Source organism: Thamnophis elegans, chromosome 7 (assembly GCF_009769535.1).
Source record: "Thamnophis elegans isolate rThaEle1 chromosome 7, rThaEle1.pri, whole genome shotgun sequence".
Taxonomy (NCBI): domain Eukaryota; kingdom Metazoa; phylum Chordata; class Lepidosauria; order Squamata; family Colubridae; genus Thamnophis; species Thamnophis elegans.
The window spans coordinates 8,592,679-8,611,733 of record NC_045547.1 but is presented as its reverse complement, the minus strand read 5'-3'; the positions used below and the strand labels follow the sequence as shown (position 1 = coordinate 8,611,733).

At 43.6% G+C, this 19,055-nt stretch overlaps 2 protein-coding genes across 13 annotated transcripts in view; both read left to right on the top strand.

Annotated features, from left to right (window-relative positions):
• Nucleotides 1-3,281, top strand: part of C2CD5 (C2 calcium dependent domain containing 5) — a 93,172-nt gene extending 89,891 nt beyond the window's left edge. For all 12 annotated transcript variants that reach the window (XM_032221937.1, XM_032221931.1, XM_032221929.1 and 9 more), the window contains 2 exons: nt 524-670; nt 1,925-3,281. In XM_032221937.1, coding sequence (XP_032077828.1) covers nt 524-670; nt 1,925-2,038 — 261 coding nt within the window. In that variant the 3' untranslated portion in view covers nt 2,039-3,281. The remainder of the gene's footprint in view (nt 1-523; nt 671-1,924) is intronic.
• A 13,729-nt stretch (nt 3,282-17,010) lies between these two features.
• The window catches only part of ST8SIA1 (ST8 alpha-N-acetyl-neuraminide alpha-2,8-sialyltransferase 1), a 49,155-nt gene continuing 47,110 nt past the window's right edge, over nt 17,011-19,055 (top strand). The window contains exon 1 of the mRNA XM_032221498.1: nt 17,011-17,753. Coding sequence (XP_032077389.1) covers nt 17,551-17,753 — 203 coding nt within the window. The 5' untranslated portion in view covers nt 17,011-17,550. The remainder of the gene's footprint in view (nt 17,754-19,055) is intronic.

Below are 19,055 nucleotides of genomic sequence, written 5' to 3'. Positions count from 1 at the left end.
GCCCTCCGGAACACCATATCGGAATGGTACCCGGTGCTCCAGACAGGCACTGGTACACCCGTACTGGGGCGTACCGCCTGCAGCCCACCAGTCGTTGCAGGAGGCCGTTGCACCCAAAACAGAGCTTGGGGGCCTGTTTTCACTGGCAGAGCGCTCAGACCACCATGGGTGCCCCGACACGAGTGACATTGAGCTGGCCACGCCCACCCTGGCCCCCTAAGGTCAGACACAACCCTATTCCAACTTGAGGGCTGGACATGAAGTAACTGGTAGGAGATCATTAAAAAGAGACCCAACCTGGAACTAAGGAGAAATTCCCTCAAAATGAGAACAATTCATCAGTGGGATGACTTGCCTTCAGAAGTTGTGGCTGCTCCATCGCTGGAGAGATTGGACAACCATTTGTCTTAAATTGTATAAAGTCTCCTGCTTGAGCAGAGGAGGGGGGGGTTAGAAGACCTCCAAGGTCCCTTCCAACTCTGTTGTTCTACACTCAAACAACTTATTTGTATGTGTTTTATAGGAAGGTGGTGTGAGTGGCTTCCTGCATGCCTTTGTCGCTGAAGTGTTTGCGATGGTCCGAGCTCATGTGGCAGCCCTTGGGGGAAATGCTGTGGTCTCCTACATCATGAAGCAGTGTGTGTTTATGGAAAACCCAAACAAAAACCAGGTAAAGATGCTCACCTTACCAAACCCTCCATCTGGGGGTTCTTCGTGATAACCCCAAAGCCCACAGCTTTTTGCTGAGAAGATGATGGCCAAATTAAAACCATTCATGACTTGTTTCTGGCATTTTCAGAACCAAAAAGAAGAGGTCTCTGCCCCAGGAATTTGAAAAACAATGTCCAGTGCTTTAGAAATAATTTGCAAACGGTCCTTCATAGTGTGTAGCTGCATAGACATGCCAGTAGCCCTGTTTGCTACATTTAAAGCAGCAGCATCTTTTTCTGCCTGGCTGCAGTCCATTCAATTGGAGATGCAGCTGCTTTAATAGGTAATGATCGGTGCCTGGCTCGTGCTCCTTCATGCTCCAAAGGCATTTTTGGAAATAAATCCAAAGCATTAGATAGCCTAATCTGTAGGCATGTAGCTTTTAATTTAAATTATGGATTAATCCATTCTTCAGTAGGCTGGCATGTATATCTTATTTACCCCTGTTATTTACCCCAAAACAGATAGGTTCCGCTTAAATTAGGCCTTGCATTTTACCTGGATTAGATATGAACAATGTTTTGTTAACATTTTAAATAATTCATGCTTCTCTAAAAGGCATGCAGTTTTGAGTAGATAAAAACAAAGAGACTCCAAAAATAATTATTTTCTTTCCACCTACAGACCGACTCCTAATTTGAGATAAATGTGATATAAATTCCATCATCTGTGATCCAAGTCCTTAAAGCAGTCCTGGACATCTCTGGATCGCATGGCGGTCACTGTCTACTCCAGTGTTTCTCAACCAAGGCAACTTTTAAGATGGGTGGACTTCCAACTTTCAGATTTCCCCAGCCAGCTCTGCTGTCGGGGGAATGCTGGGAGTTGAAGTCCACCCATCTTAAAGTTGCCAAGTTGAGGAGCTTTGATCTACCCCTTTGAGGCTTTGCAAGCATAACCAATCCCTCCTCTCTGTAACCAGGCTGGCCATGAATTCCGGACATCGCTTAGCAAAAAGCCCCTTAGATGGTGGTGGCAATTTATAAACTACGTAAAAATCATATTTAAAAAATTTAAAGACAGGAAAGCTGCTCTAACTATCTGCCGAATCCCATCTAAGGCTCTTGCTATCATGTATATTCCCCCCCCCCCAGTTCTATATCTAGAACTTGTGAAGCTGCCAAAGCCACACCCCAGCTTATAAATCACCAGAAACTTCCCGTTTCAAAGTCCATCAGGCACATAATTGAATATCCCTTCTTTGTTGCTGCAGGCCCAGTGTCTAATAAATGTCAGTGGAGATGCGGTGATTTTTATTCGTGAATCTGAAGTCGATGGGGTGCCTGCCCAGTTTTCTGCTACCGGTTGCACAAAAGAAACAACATGAAGAACGGAGGTGTTTTTTTATTCGTGTGGTGGCCCTATTTCCTTCCAGATGCTCCGGTGGCCAGGTTTTGTTTCTTACACTCCGTATATGAAGGATAACCCTCTTAAAACATCTTCCCCATTTCATAAGATCCAAGAAACCTCCTCAGAGCTTTCTGGACAGGTGAAAGAACATCTGTCTGAAGAAATAGCCGTACCATCTATTCTTCTTTGGGTTCCTCAGGTAGCTGCCCTGCATATCTTAGAAGCACTCTAGGGATGAAGACGTAGTTAATTCTTTGATAAGGCAGGGGCAGGATATTTATATTGAAACTGGAATAACTGGGAAAGCTAAATCTACGTTTTTCCATGAAAGAAGAAAATGGCATTAATGTTGCCAGATGTTCACCTTGCACAGAGAACTTACCTGTTGGAATAAGCAAGAATAATAAGCATCCTAAACTGGATTTTTTGTGGCATGTTTGTTTTCATATTAGCAAACTGTGGACTATTTTTCTATTGTAACTTTTTTTTTAAAAAAAAAATTAAAATTGCAGTATTGATTATGCTGAGCTAGCCAATGCACATAGGATTGCTGTAGCCTGTCTTTGGAACAGCAGGATGTGGGAACAATATTTCTCGAGGCACTGAAATCCCAGCTGCGTTGGTAGAAAAGATCAGGTTTTCTGATCTTGTCGGGTTGTAAATGTTACCAAAATGGGAGAAATCACAGATGCTACCCACCACTTCCATAAACAGTACCCAGCTTTGGCACTCAAGGCAAGGGATTGTGATAAACAAAAGAAGAATGTTCAGATTACCCTGGATGGAGGATCAGAAAAATCTAAGAAATTGCTGAGAGTGATTTCATCCGTAAATTGGAGAGGTGGAGGAGAATTTTGCATCCCGCCATAGATGTTTTGGGTGGTGGTGACAGAGCAACACTCACCTAACAGAAAGAGAAAGTGGTTTCCTTGGATCAGTTTCAACTGGAGGACCATTGAACAGAATATCCATCCAATGTTCTCCAGATGTTCATTTTCCCTCACCAAACATATTCTCGCGTTAAGAAGAGGCAAGCTGAAATCTTCCAGTGGCTTCCAATATGGAACTTGAAGTACATAATGTAAACTTGAATGTAAATACATGAGAATTTATTGGATTAAAGAAACTTCTAGATTATTTGTCCAATTCAGAGATTTCTTTGTAAGGAGAGTGGTGAACGTCACATTCCTATGTACATAAATAAAGCCTCTTTATATAAATGTCTGCTTCGATGCTGTGGACAGATATTTGGGGGGGGGGAGGGTCAACCAAATGATGACATTCTGTTGGGGTTAGCTTTGGTTTTCTTGCTGACCTAGGATTCTGCCCCAATTTTTTCAAGAACTCTTTGTCATAATTTGTAAAGTGAAGAAATACAGGATATATACATTTTTACCTTACCACAGGGCTGTCAAACTCGTGGCCCGGATGCGATACCCGCTGCACACACCCATGCCCAGTTTAGCGAAGGGGGGGGGGAGTCATGTCACATCACATGACACCAACGTGACACATCGAGTTTGACACATCGAGAACGTCTCTTTTTTTTTGCACCAACATTGTTGTTTTTTCCTTACATTCTAATACACCTAAACACTGAGAAAATAGCCAACTCTTAACTCCTACCCAGGTGATGGAGATACATGTGTTTTTGTGTCTCTCTGTTGTGTTGAAAAATCCTGAAGCTTTCTTGAGTAGGGTAGGAAGCCTCATATTCGCCCAGGAAGCTTTTTATGAACTCCAATATTGGCCCACTTGGCATGTGTAGCATTATTAATATCCATTGTGATAGTATGTGTATTTAGGGCCCAATCTGGGTCAGTCACCAAGATAAAAAGCTTTCGTCTTCCGAGCTGCGGACTCGTACTGGAGCCCATACTCAGGGAACTTCCCTCCAGCCGACTGTGCTTTGGGCTATTTCTGTATGATGATTATATGGTGCTTGGTTGTGTGTGGTTTGTTAATTGTTGACTGGGGTGTTGATGGCTGGCTATTAAGTTGTTTCCTTGTGCTCTCAAGCCCCTGCCTCCTAAGTCAGTGTTTCTCAACCTTGGCTACTTGAAGATGTCTGGACTTCAACTCCCAGAATTCCCCAGCCAGCGTTCGCTGGCTGGGGAATTCTGGGAGTTGAAGTCCAGACATCTTCAAGTAGCCAAGGTTGAGAAACACTGTCCTAAGTACTTGGTCAGCTGGTGGTAAATCAGCACTCCTGTTAACTGGTGAGGGGCCCATTTCCTGGGCTTCAATCATTTCCCTGGCTGTTTTTATATCTGCCGATACAACAATCTGCAAAATTATATGTGGATCCTTGTTTGTCCCAATGTAAGATTACCAATGAGTTCGGTTCACCTCGTCTGACCACTCACTTGCGTTCTGGCAATCTAATTGTCAGCTTCCTTCCTGTCTGTCCTGCATAGTCACAAGGGCAATGCATGCAGGGGATCTGGTAGACTACATTAAAAATATCTTCCTCCTCCAAGGCAATCTTTGCAATGCATGATTTGTCCTCGTATGGTAGCCTGTGCGATGTGCAGTGCCCGTTATGCAGATCTCGGACGTTGTGTTCTACTGCTTCTGAAATGTTTTTGATGTATGGCAGGGTGTACCATGTGGTTGATCTTGTACCTTGTTTCTTCCTTTCTCTCCGCTGCATGTTATGCAGGCATCTTGTGCATCAAACGCTGGTGGGTTGTGACCCATTTTTTTTTAATGTATGGGTATTTACTGTGTTTCTCAAAAAATGAGAAAGGGTCTTATTTTCTTTTGACCCCCAAAATAATACTTGGCTTTATTTTCGGGGAGGTCTTATTATTTTTGAGGTGCAGCAGGCGGTGAGCATGGTCACCTCATGGCTGCTGGTACATTGCTCTGCCTGCTCCTCTTTTTGTGGCGGCCATTAGTGTGACAGAAGGGGCAGGTTGGATAGCAATAGCAATAGCAGTTAGACTTATATACCGCTTCATAGGGCTTTCAGCCCTCTCTAAGCCGTTTGCAGAGTCAGCAAATTGCCCCCACAGTCTGGGTCCTCATTTCACTCACCTCGGAAAGATGGAAGGCTGAGTCAACCTTGAGCCGGTGAAATTAGAACCGCTGAACTGCAGATAACAGTCAGCTGAAGTGGCCTGCTGTACTGCACCCTAACCACTGCGCCACCTCGCCTAGGGTTACGGGGGTGGCCGTTAGGTAAGGATGTGGGGTTCATGGGGCATGTTTCCCCTCCTTTGCCCCCCCCCCCGGCCTCACCGCACCTCGTGGTGTTTGCGTAGCAACCAACCAAAAGAAATGGCAGGGACAGGCTGCGCATATGTTTAAATATTTCTGGGGAGGTCTTGTTTTCGGGAAAACAGGATAATATGGGTGTTTAGTCTGTATTTAGTCTTTTAACACATAAGATCGGGTACTGTGGGAGACAGTGAGTTAGGTCCAGATGAGGGAGGATGAAAGACGTTGTAGATAAACAAGGCACTGATAGATCAAGCAATTCAGCTTACAAAATTGTCTCTCCTAGAGCTGAACCAACTGCTTTGGTTTTGGTTATATATTAGCCCACCTGATGCTTTGGGGGAGGAGAAATTGTTTTTATCCTCCAACAACTGCTAATGTCTTTTTCTCCCAGGAGGGACGGTGATTGCTAATAGGCTTGAAACTCAAAAACAGTTTGCCGTGGCTTCTGGTCTGTTCCTTAGGAAGTTTCTTTGTAAAATTTGCACAGCTCGGTCGGCAGGCTGGGAAGGTAAGAAATGATCTTCCTTTGGCCAGGGAGACTTAATTTGCTCCATCTCTAATCTTGGTGTTGAGTTTAGGTCTAAAACCTAACATAAAACCTGTCATAGTGAAGCCCCATTGCAGTTTTAGCCATTTTAAGATGTTTGGAGCAATATGATCAAAGCCATAGATTTCCTCCTCCCCCCCCCCCCAAAGGTATTTTGTTGGCTACTTGGATTTCCAGGATAATTTTAGCCATCTCATTCAACATCTCAGACATTGTCTCAAAATACAAATAAGATCTCTCAAATTAGTCTTAATTCTAAAAATTCTACTGCCTTCTTCAAGATCTCATGTTAAGAGCCGAGGTGGCGCAGTGGTTAGGGTGCAGTACTGCAGGCCACTTCAGCTGACTGTTATCTGCAGTTCAGCGGTTCTAATCTCACCAGCTCAAGGTTGACTCAGCCTTCCATCCTTCCGAGGTGGGTGAAATGAGGACCCAGACTGTGGGGGCGATATGCTGACTCTGTAAACCGCTTAGAGAGGGCTGAAAGCCCTATGAAGCGGTATATAAGTCTAACTGCTATTGCTATTTGAAATTAAGGAGTAGCACTGCAGGATCGTGCGAAATGTTGCCACTAGCAAAATATTCAACTTGGGTTAATGCCGTGGCATTAGGAAATTAAGGATTCTTTGGTGCCACGGCTCCTGTGCTGTTATACAGCGAGAGCTTTTTTAAAAATTAATTATATCAATGTTGTCACACAACTCTTGGGCTACGGAAGTGCTACTGATGCAAAGTTGTTTGAAATAGCCACAAGGGAGCAACAGAGAACGAAACGAACTCGGTCCGTCTTGACTGGCAGTACTGTTCTTCTTAATTACAAGGATTTCAGAACTCTACGCTGAAAACACACCTCTTAATACTGCTTTGATGCTGGAAAACCACGATCTAGCAGGCTCATGTTTCAGTTTAACTTGTCTTGCTTGATTGCAGTTTGTTTGGAATTACGGGGCATTGCTATGCACATTGTCTAAAGCAGGGGTGTCAAACTCACGCCATGGCGGCATCACATGACATATCGGGAATTTTCTCCCCTTTGCTAAACCGGGCGTGGGTCTGGCCAGCACGTGACTCATCCGGCCTACAGGCCGGGAGTTTGACAGCCCTGGTCTAAAGTAGAGAACCAGAATTGGAGAAAGGTTACTAGGCAAGATGTCAACCTGCACTCAACCTCTCTCCTGCCCCAAAGCAATCAATTTACGGTAGTTAACAGTAAGTTGTCATGGTTTGTTAGTTACAAATATTTCCTGAAGCTTGCTGACTTTTCAGCCAGCCACATAGGACCTGCTTGTGACAGAACTTTTAATTATTGGGAGTTTTTATGGCCTGGACATTTTTGTAAGCAAAAATAATGATCAGCGGCTAATCGTTGCGACACAAAACACACCTTTAATGCCACGGTAATCTAGACAGAATGGGGCGCAGTGGCTCAGTGGCTAAGGCGCTGAGCTTGTCGGTTAGAAAGGTCAGCAGTTCGAATCCCTAGTGCCGCGTAATGGAGTGAGCTCCCGTGACTTGTCCCAGCTTCTGCCTAGCAGTTTGAAAGGATGTAAAAATGCAAGTAGAAAAATAGGTGGGAAGGTAACAGTGTTCTGTGCGCCTTCGGTGTTTAGTCATGCCGGCCACATGACCACGGATACGTCTTCGGGCAGCGTTGGCTCTTTGGCTTTGAAACGGAGATGAGCACCACCCCCCCTAGAGTCGGGAACGACTCGCACATATGTGCGAGGGGAACCTTGACCTAATCTGGATAGAAGAATAAGCTCTGATAATTTGTTCAAATTTTCCTGAACCACCTCTGTCTCATCCTAGTTCAAATAATATACTAATAATAATATAATAATTAACTATAATAATAATAATATACTAAGTACCAAGCTCAAATAATATACTAAGTTAAATGGTTGAAAACTGCCTTGTGGCACAAGTCATAACGTCCTAATTTCTCATGCACCACTAAACTATGAGCTTATGTACCGTGTTAGCCACGATTACTTAATTTTACATATAAATAAAGCCATTGCATCTGCATCAGTCTACCTTGTAGTGTTTCATATCTGCAGCTGAACTAGAAATAATGAAGCCATTCCAAAGCTGAAACATTCTGACCCCCAAATGCCTTATTCCCATTTCAAGGTCAAATCACTTCCAATAACAGCAGAAGAGTTTGTGATACCCCTCGGGAAAGGTCAGGATTGGATGTTTGGGGACAGAATATTTCAGTCACACTGTTCTGCACAATTCTAATTTAAACTGTCACATTTGACAGTGTTTTTGCAAGTGAGAAATATTTGGTTGGGCCAAACCATGGTCAGTTTCACATCCTACTTGTGCAACATCCGAGCCCCCCATACACCATAAAAGGTCAAGGTTCCCCTTGCACATATGTGCTAGTCGTTCCCGACTCTAGGGGGCAGTGCTCACCTCCATTTCTAAGCCAAAGAGCCAGTGCTGTCAGAAGATGTCTCCATGATCATGTGGCCAGCATGACTAAACTCCAAAGGCATGTGGAACACTGTTACCTTCCCACCAAAGGTGGTTCCTATTTTTCTACTTGCATTTTTTATGTGCTTTTGAACTGCTAGGTTGGCAGAAGCTGGGACAAGTAATGGGAGCTCACTCCATTATGCGGCACTAGGGATTCGAACCACCAATCTTTCTGATCAACAAGCTCAGCATCTTAGCCACTGAGCCACCATGTCCCTCTGTACACCGTACACCACTTCTGCAAATTAGTAAAATATCAAACCAGGTAATAACAGATCTTTTAAAAATGTAATTTAAAAAAAAAATCAAGGAAATCATATAGTCCATGAAATAAGTGTCCCTAAAAGTCTTTAATACTTAGTTGTGAAAGACCAATTGGACCAATTCCTCGAAAATGAGATTTCCAATAGCTACTAGTTGTAATAATATAACATTTAAAATACCAGCTGGTAGAAAGCAGTGGTGGAAAGAGATTTTGCTATAAAAGAGAGTAGGTGTAGCTCAGGATTGAGCTGCTCAGGGTTCTCGGTAGCCCCTAAGCTTGGTTTTCTTGCAGATGTTTCATTAGAAAATTAGATAAGATCATCAAGGCTCATGCCTGCAAGAAAAGCACCCAGTTCAGACAGCACCAAAGAGATCCCAGATAGGTCTTCCTTTCTGTAAAAGCAATGGTGGTTAGGCACAAACCTGACTTTCATACCAGAGAAAGCCCTTTTGTAAACAAACAAATTGGAGAAGCTTTAAAGATGGGAGATGGGCTAGCCACACCAGCCTTGACACAAGCGAGAAGAGGCTCAAAAGTTTAATCCTTGAGAGTAACATATATGAAGATAAGATTTCTGGATCTTATCAGACAAAGACCTTTGCTTGCAAATTGTGGTTAACAAGTTTACTGATCTAACTTTGGGAACAGGGACCTGAGAAAGAATCTATTTACCTTGATATCATAACTGGCACAGGATATCATCCCACTGACACAGGATGTTGAGTTAGGTGGATTTCTGGCCTTATCTAAATATTTGCAAAGATAAGTTGGCTCCACCCTTGCTCCAAGGTCCTTCCAACTCAATTCTGATTCTTATATTCCCTATTGCCATTACAAATGTATCTCCCACCTCTTCCTCATTGGCTTAGTAATAATGATGTAACAACCTATCCAAAGTATCTAAAATGAATATATTATCTCCACCCCTGATTACATCTCCCATTACTCTAATTCTATCATCCCCTGCCCTTATTTACAAATTACATTTTATGGTGCTAGTTCCTAGAGATTGTCTCTAGAGTAATTATCATATCAGCATTTCCTGGTTAAGACTGGTTTCTAGCATAGCAGTTTACAGTTTACAGTTTTGGTTTATTTGTATGCCGCCCTTCTCCAGGAGGGACTCAGGGCGGCGAACAACTCAAAGGGGAAAGGGAACATAAACAACAGTACACATAATTAAAATACACGAAAATCACACAGCCATACCAGTTGAGAGGGGAGGGGAACTCATCAACCCCAGGCCTGCCGGCACAGCCAGGTTTTAACGAATGAAGTGAGGGTCCGGATCTCCGCGGGAAGTTCATTCCCATATACAATTCTCAAGATTAGAAATATATATATAATGTATTTTCTTCACAGGCTAGCATGTCTTCTTACAGTTTCTTTAAAAACAATAAGCTCTGTTTCCCACAGGTTGAAACTACTTTTTAGATAAAGGACAGAGGCTCTTAAATCATATCCGAATTTTTCACAATTTCGTAATTCACTTTAGAATAAAATAGAATAGAATAGAATTCTTTATTGGCCAAGTGTGATTGGACACCCAAGGAATTTGTCTTTGATGCATTTGCTCTCAATGTACATAAGGAGAATAAAATACATACATCAAGAATAAAAAAGATTCAACACTTTGTGATAGTCAAGGTTACTAATAAGCTATCAAATCGTATTAGGAAACAATTAAAAACAATATAAATTGAAAGATACAAGCAACATGGTTATAGTCATAAGTGGGAAGAGATAGAAACTAGTAAGGAAGAGAATAATAGTAATACAGTCTTAGTAAATTATTTGAGGAGGGAAATTGTCCATGTGTCTAGTAGTACTGGTTTGTAGTGCCCTATAGCATCATTTTGAGGGTAGAAGTTGAAACAATTTATGTCCAGGATGTGAGGGGTCTGTAGATATTTTCACAGCCCTCTTTTTGACTCGTGCAGTATACGGGTCCTCAATGGAAGGCAGGTTGGTAGCCATTGTTTTTTCTGCAGTTCTAATTCTCCGTTGAAGTCCGTGTCTGTCTTGTTGGGTTGCAGAGCCAAACCAGACAGTTATGGAGGTGCAGATGACAGACTCGATCATTCCTCTGTAGAACTGAATCAATATCTCTTTGGACAGTTTGAGCTTTCTGAGTTGACACAAAGGGAGCATTTGGTATACTTTTTTTCAATAATTTTTTGGTTTCATACACAAAAGTCTCTTTTGCAACCTTTTTTTTTTCCAAGGCCATATCCAGAGACTTGGGTTTGCGCAATCTACTGTCGGGGCCAGATGGCTGCTCACACTGGCAACGGAAATTATTCTGCCATCGGTCTCTTTAATTTGCAGCCGGTTTTTTTTCTTGTTGGCACAACTACACCCATCAGTGGTGCTGCAGTCATTCCAGACAGAATAAGCCAAGTTTGAGAAATGCATATGCAGTAAATCCTTTCCAGATGAGCCATTTAATCATGCAGAGCCTACTTATATGAATTCAGCTGTTGGGTTTGTAGAACTGGGTTTAGGGCAGTATTTCTCAGCCTCAGTAGGTTTAATACAGGTTAGATGTCATTGCCCAGAATTACCCAGCTGGCATGCTTTGCTATATGTGGGCTTCACACACATCCAGAATTCCCAGCCAGCATGCTTTAAGATGGGTTTCCGCTCCCAGAATTCCCAGCCAATATACTTTAAAATGACGGGATTCAGCTCCCAGAATTCCCCAGCCAGCATGTTTTAAGATGATGGGGTTCCGCTCCCAGAATTCCCCAGCCAATATACTTTAAAATAACGGGATTCAGCTTCCAGAATTCCCCAGCCAGCATGCTTTAAGACCATGGGGTTCAACAATTCCCCAGCCAGTATGCTTTAATTAGTATATGTGGGCTTCAGCTCCCAGAATTCCCCAACTACCAAGGTTGAGAAATTAGGATTTTAATTAGGGTTGTAGCTTCAGTGTCCAATTAGCAGCACAATGCATTTTTTCTATATATTAAAAAAATGGTCAAGGAGACTATGATCAACAAAAAGTATCCATTTATTTACACCTGCGCAAGTGGATTCTCAGTGTGGGAAGTTATCATCCAGCCCTCTCCCACAAAAATGAAATATCCTAGGAAATATTGAAAAGGCAGAATATTTCTCTGGATATGAAAAGAAAGAGACATGTTTTAAAAGACAGAATAGTTGCCTGTAGCTTCCTGCCTATCCCCACTTTGTTAATGGGCCATTAACATGGCCAGACTGGTCCACTTTACATAATAAAGACTTCACCAGCAGCTACAGCAGGAAAGCATGATAATATTGGCCCTTTACTCACCTGACCACATGGCATCTGAGAACTCATCCATACCTGGATTCAAAACACAGCCTAGAGAGTAGCTCCTGCATGGCTCCATGGGAGTCTGACAACCAATCAGAATACACTTCTTACACAGGAACAGGAAACAGAGAAGTGGGACTAAACAGGTTATAAAAAGCCTAGCAAACCCCTTCCTCAGCCCTTCCCTTCTTCTCCACCAACATTGAAGCATGTGATCACCTTTTCTGTTCAGGGCTCAAGCCATGTGGGCCTGTCCAACAATAAACCATCTTTCCAAGCAGCCTCCATGTCTCCAGTGTCTTTTTCCCCACTTGGAGCTGAACCCAGAAGGACATTTCTTTCAACATCAGAAAAGAGATAATCCTGAAAAGTACAACGGGTGATACTTAAATAAACAAATTGTAGTCTCATGGGCACCATCAAAAGCGTATAAATGTACTTTGCTTCCATTAATGACAATAGTTGGCAATAATTAAGCTAAAGCCCAAAACACAGATCTTCCATGTTCTTCCTTGTAAAATTTCCCTTCACATTCTTGATGAGCAGGGAGGGAATGAGGATTTTGCAATATCCTTCCCCCAGGAGTGTGGAGGGAATGGGGATTTTGCAGTATCCTTCCCCCAGGTGTGGGGAGGGAATGGGGATTTTGCAGTATCCTTCCCCCAGGTGTGGGGAGGGAATGGGGATTTTGCAGTATCCTTCCCCCAGGAGTGGGGAGGGAATGGAGATTTTACAGTATCCTTCCCCTGGAGTGGGGAGGGAATGGAGATTTTACAGTATCCTCCCCCTGGAATGGGGAGGGAATGGGGATTTTGCAGTATCCTCCCCCAGGAGTGGGGAGGGAATGGGGATTTTGCAGTATGCTTCCCCCAGGAGTGGAGAGGGAATGGAGATTTTATAGTATCTGGTATTTGGTTGGCATGCTTACCTGTTATTCAACAAAAAATTGGATAAGAACTTTAAAAGTCATATTTTGAGAAATGCTTTATTGCGGGTTTGGAAGAAATACCAATATAAATTAAATGACAAGATACCCATGTGGGCAATTCCTAGACATGCAATTGAAAATATGAATACAGCACAAAAACAGGATAGATTTACTTACAGACAGCTTCTTACCTCGGAAAGGGGGGTATTACAATTAAAATCTTTAGAGGTATTAAAAGAGGAGAAGGTAGTTCAAACATGGTTCCAGTATGGGCAATTACAGGCTAGGTGGAAAATAGATCAAAAAATTGGCTTTATTCAAGTTGAGGATAATCTGTTTAAACAAATAAGAGATCAAAGCTTAATGCATATAAAGAGGATATATAATGTATTAATACAGATGGATTCGGAAACAGAATTAGTTAAAGATTGTATGATAAAATGGGCTCAAAATATTGAGGAACCAATAATGTTGGATACATGGGAAAGAATTTGGGTAAGAAATGTGAAATTTACACAAGCTCAAAATCTGAGAGAAAATTTTTACAAGATGTTTTATAGATGGCATTTAGATCCTAAAAAGTTGGCTTCTATGTATCCGAATGTACAGCCTAAATGTTGGAGGTGTGGTTCTCTCGATGCTACATATTATCATATATGGTGGACCTGCCAAAAGGTTAAGGCATTTTGGATAAAAATATGGTGGGTCATGCAAAATGTTTTTAAAAAAAGGATAAAGTTTATTCCTCAGTTATTTTTACTAGGTATATGTACTGATTTTACAGTGGTAGAGACCAATTTGATTCTGCACCTGATAACTGCAGCAAGACTGTTGGTGGCGCAATATTGGAAGAAGGAAGACTTGCCTACAATCCAAGAATGGACATTGAAAGTAACAAACTTAGCTGAAATGGCTAAAATATCGGCATATCTCAAAGATCATTCAAATGAGAGATATAAACGAGACTGGAAAAAATGGATTGACTATATACAAAATAAATACGGGACTAAGAAATTCCAGTTAGCCTATGCTTAAGATCAGAAATGATTTAAACTGTTAAAAGTTAGTTCAGTAAGAAGAAGCTAAGTTCAATCTAGAATGTCATTAATTTCTTTATTTCTTTTTTCTCAATAGATTTTAGACTGTGTTAGTTAAAAATCCATACCGTGTACGGGTTCTGGGAAGTCGGGGGGGGAAGGAGGAGGGGGGATGGGGGGGTGGAGGGAGGGAGGGGTACACACAACAAAAAAAATTGTATTTCAATGTCTTAATGATTGACAAATGATGACATATTTGTGTTTGTTTTTTTTTCAAAGAAAAATAAAAAAGTTCTCTTAATGGAGATTTTATAGTATCCTTCCCCTGGAGCGGGGAGAGAATGGGGATTTTGCAGTATCCTCCCCCAGGAGTGGGGAGGGAATGGGGATTTTGCAGTATGCTTCCCCCAGGAGTGGAGAGGGAATGGGGATTTTGCAGTATGCTTCCCCTGGAGTGGGGATGGAATGGGGATTTTGCAGTATCCTCTCCCTGCCATCCTAAAGCAGATGTAAAATGAGATTTGGACATTAAGTGTGAAACCTACTGGGTCAGGCTGGACAGCCTCTTAGAGCCCCTATATTAAAAGCCACATAGACAGAGTTGGAGCTTGCAAAAGAAACAGGAAGCAAGATGTCCCTAATTCAAAAGCCTACATCAAAAGTCCAAGGCTCAATTAAAGTTCGTTAATGACACCTACTCCATAAACAAAAGGAGACGATCCCATCTCCTTATAAGGCTTTCTCCTCAAGGTAACCACTAAGAAACGTGTTAAGTATTTCCGTGTTAAGTATTTCCGTGTTGCAATGCTTTTGAGAATGTATAAGAACGATAATGAAGGTGGTTCAGAACTTGCAATGCTAAGCTTTCTGAACCTGGCTGCCAAATAAACTTTTCCTGTATCCTGAGAAGTCTAAAGCCTGTCATTTTCTGCAACAATGCCCACCGAGCCATGCCCACAGAACCGGTAGTAACTTTTTTTTTGAATTTCACCACGGCCCACCTTGGTTCCAGTGGTGGGTTTCAAAAAATTTTGGAACCTACTCTGTGGATGTGGCCTCCTTTGTGTGAGTGGCTTGATGGCCATGTGTTTCTCTCTCTCTCCTTCCTTTTGTCTCTCTGTCCTTTTTCTTTTTTTCATCTCTCACTCTTTTTCTTTCTTTTTTCTTTTTTATTTATTTCTTCCCCTCTCTCTCTCTCTCTCCTTTTGTCTCTCTGTCCCTTATTTCATCTCTCACTCTTTTTCTTTCTTTTTTCTTATTTATTTATTTCTTCCTCTCTCTCTCTCTCTCTCTCTCCTTCCTTTTGTCTCTCTGTCCTTTTTCTTTTTTTCATCTCTCACTTTTTCTTTCTTTTTTCTTATTTATTTATTTCTCTCTCTCTCCTTCCTTTTGTCTCTGTCCCTTTTTTCATCTCTCACTCTTTTTCTTTCTTTTTTCTTATTTATTTATTTCTTCCTCTCTCTCTCTCCTTCCTTTTGTCTCTCTGTCCCTTTTTTCTTTTTTTTCCATCTCTCACTCTTTTTCTTTCTTTTTTCTTATTTATTTATTTCTTCCCCCCTCTCTCTCTCTCTCCTTCCTTTTGTCTCTCTGTCCCTTATTTCATCTCTCTCTCTTTTTCTTTCTTTTTTCTTATTTATTTATTTCTTCCTCTCTCTCTCTCTCTCTCTCTCTCTCTCCCCTTCCTTTTGTCTCTCTGTCCCTTATTTCATCTCTCACTTTTTCTTTCTTTTTTCTTTATTTCTTCCTCTCTCTCTCTCCCTCCTTCCTTTTGTCTCTGTCCCTTTTTTCATCTCTCTCTCTTTTTCTTTCTTTTTTCTTATTTATTTATTTCTTCCTCTCTCTCTCTCTCTCTCTCTCTCTCTCTCTCTCCTTCCTTTTGTCTCTCTGTCCCTTATTTCATCTCTCACTTTTTCTTTCTTTTTTCTTTATTTCTTCCTCTCTCTCTCTCCCTCCTTCCTTTTGTCTCTGTCCCTTTTTTCATCTCTCTCTCTTTTTCTTTCTTTTTTCTTATTTATTTATTTCTTCCTCTCTCTCTCTCTCTCCTTCCTTTTGTCTCTCTGTCCCTTTTTTCTTTTTTTTCCATCTCTCACTCTTTTTCTTTCTTTTTTCTTATTTATTTATTTCTTCCCCCCTCTCTCTCTCTCTCCTTCCTTTTGTCTCTCTGTCCCTTATTTCATCTCTCACTCTTTTTCTTTCTTTTTTCTTTATTTCTTCCTCTCTCTCTCTCCCTCCTTCCTTTTGTCTCTGTCCCTTTTTTCATCTCTCTCTCTTTTTCTTTCTTTTTTCTTATTTATTTATTTCTTCCTCTCTCTCTCTCTCTCCTTCCTTTTGTCTCTCTGTCCCTTTTTTCTTTTTTTTCCATCTCTCACTCTTTTTCTTCTTTTTTTATTATTTATTTTCCCCCCTCTCTCTCTCTCCTTCCTTTGTCTCTCTGTCCCTTATTTCATCTCTCTCTTTTTCTTTCTTTTTCTTATTATTTATTCTTCCTCTCTCTCTCTCTCTCTCTCTCTCCCCTTCTTTGTCTCTCTGTCCCTTTTTCTTTTTTCATCTCTCACTCTTTTTCTTTCTTTTTATTATTTATTTATCTCTCTCTCTCTCTCTACTCTGTGTAGTGTGTGTGTGTAGCAGTGGTGGGTTTCAAAAATTTTTGGAACCTCTTCGTAGGTGTGGCTGCTTTCCGGGTCCATGGTGGAACCTCTTCTAACCGGTAGATTTGACGAACCGGGAATAGGTGCGAATGGTAGGAACCCACCTCTGCTCTGTTCCTATCCCCTCTGTTCTCCATCCTTCTAGTACCACCACCACTACCGCTCTTTGTTGCTAAGCCCAGCCCGCCCTCCTCCTCCTCCTTTTCTTGAGGAGAGAAGCGGGGCGCTTTGGGGAGCGTGCGCGTCCTCGCGCGCTTCCCCCCCCGCCTGCGCGCGGGAACCTTTTCCAGCGTCTCCTTTCCTCTTTCTCTCTTTTCCCCCCCTCCCCTCCCCCTCAATCGGGCCTTTCGTTCCCCCCCCCTCCCCCTTACTCCTTTTGTCCTCGCGACAGGAAGTCCGCGAGGGGAGGGTGTGTGTGTGTGGGGGGGGGGCAAGCGGCTGGGGGAGCCAGCCAACCCGCCAGCCTGGGCGAGCGCGAGGAGGAGGAGGAGGAGGCGGCTGAGGCGAGCGCGAGGCGAGCATCCCCCCCAAAACGTTCGGCGCGCGCCGCCGTCACCACACCTCTCTCGCCCCCTCCTCCTCCTCTTCCCCTCCGCCGCCGCTTTTTCTCCCCGCCTCGTCCTCCCCACGCCCCATTTCCTCGCCCGCCGGGCGCAAGGATGGGCGGCCGAGGGGAACCGCCGCCGCCGCTGTCCCTCTAAAGCGAGGGGCGGCCATAATAGAGACCGGGGGTGGGGGGTGGGGAAGCCCCATTGCTTCAGTCCGCTGCCCTTAGGAAGTCGAAGGCCAGGCAGGCGGCCGCCCGCCCGCCCGGCTCTTGCATCTTCTTCCTCGGCGTCGTCGGCAGCAGCATCATCCGCAGCATCCTCGGAAGCCGTCTCGCCGTGAAGTCGGCGGCGCCGGCAGCCGCGCGGGGCCGTCCGTCCCTGCATGGGGGGTCTGGGGTCGCCCGCCTTCCTTCCCGCCGGCCCTTGGAAGAGGAGGCGGCGGCGCCGGCGGCGGCGGTGTCTCCCGCCCTCGGCCTCCCCGGGACTGACGACTCGGCGAGCGGAGGATGGCGCTGGGCTTGGCGCTCTGCAAAGGGCCGCGGGCGTCGCGGCTGCCGGTGGGCGCCAGCGCTTTGGGCTTCCTGGTGCTTTACTGGCTCTACATCTTCCCGGTCTACCGGCTGCCGGACGAGAAGGAGATCGTGCCCGAGGTGCTCCGGCAGCAGGGCAGGGCTTGGCGGAGGAACCACAGCGCCGCGGCCGAGTTCAGGTGGGCTCTCCTCGCCGCCGCCGCCTCCTCTTCCTCCTTCCGAGGCGAAGGGTGGGCAGCCGGGATGGGGACATTCGTGGCATTGGGTCTTCCCTGTTTACAGTCAATGAAATGGGAATATCCCCCACACACACAAAAAAAAAAAATCAAAGACCCGTTAAACAATATTAATGAATTGCATGCGAAACTCCTGTTTTTGCAAGCTATGGAACTGGATGTAGTGAGGGTTGAGTTTTCAATGTGATTCTCCACTGGGGAATAAGGTGACAGGCTGCCTCATTTGGCTGAAAAATACATCCGTTAACCCCAGAACAAGCAGTCGTAAATTGGGTGCAAAGCTCACCCAACAAATGTCTTGCTTAATTAACAACAGAAATGTTGGTTGAGGTCGTAACTTGAGGATCACCTGTATTTGGTCTTGAATCTAGAGGGAATTTGTTCTTCAAACTCATAAGCTTGTCCAAGCGATCGCAGAACTGAGAAATAGTTTAACAGGTATAACAACAAGGAGCTAATGATTGACTTTTAATGCAGGAAACCCTATACCGTTCCAGACAAATGACTATCCAATTGTCCAATTTTATACTCTTAGCCTGTAATGAAACGTGTCTACTTTAACCCTGCAGTTTTGTATCAGGATTTTTTCAAAGGCATTTTTGTAGGAGTGCACCAAATTTGGGCAGAAGGAACGTTGTGGATCTTATTTTTTATGAAGAGACTGGACAAGTCCCTTGTCTGAAATGGTTTAGGACCTCCTGCTTGACCAGGGGACTGGACTAGAAGACCTCCAAGGTCCCTTCCAGCTCTATTCTGATTGTAATTGTAATAATTGTTATTGAGCCCTGGGCCGCCTGGATCATTGATATGACCACGCGGGGGGGGGGGAAGGTTAGTCCTCAAGACAGAGCACGCCCCCCTGGCCAGTGTGCGGCGTGCACGCTCGGAACCAGACAAAGAGCCTCGAGTTGCGCAGTGAATCTTGAATGGCACCGCTGCTTTGGGTTCTTTAAAATGCGCGTCTCTGTCATGAAAACCAGGAGTGCCTGTTTTAGGAAGATCCAGCTCCCCCCTCTTTGAAAATCTTTCATCCCCTTGGGGAAGGAGCTTGCCAGCAGGATTTTTAAAAAAGTTGTGTCCTTGCTGATAAAATGCAGGGAGGATGAAGGTCCCCTTTGCCTAACCAAGGCTTAAAGATCTTTTCTTAATGACTATACATACTTTTTTTAAAGGTCTAGGAAAAAATATTCTCTCTTTCAAGAGTGGGTCTGTTTCAACCCTTTTACTCTACTGAGGTTTTAATTT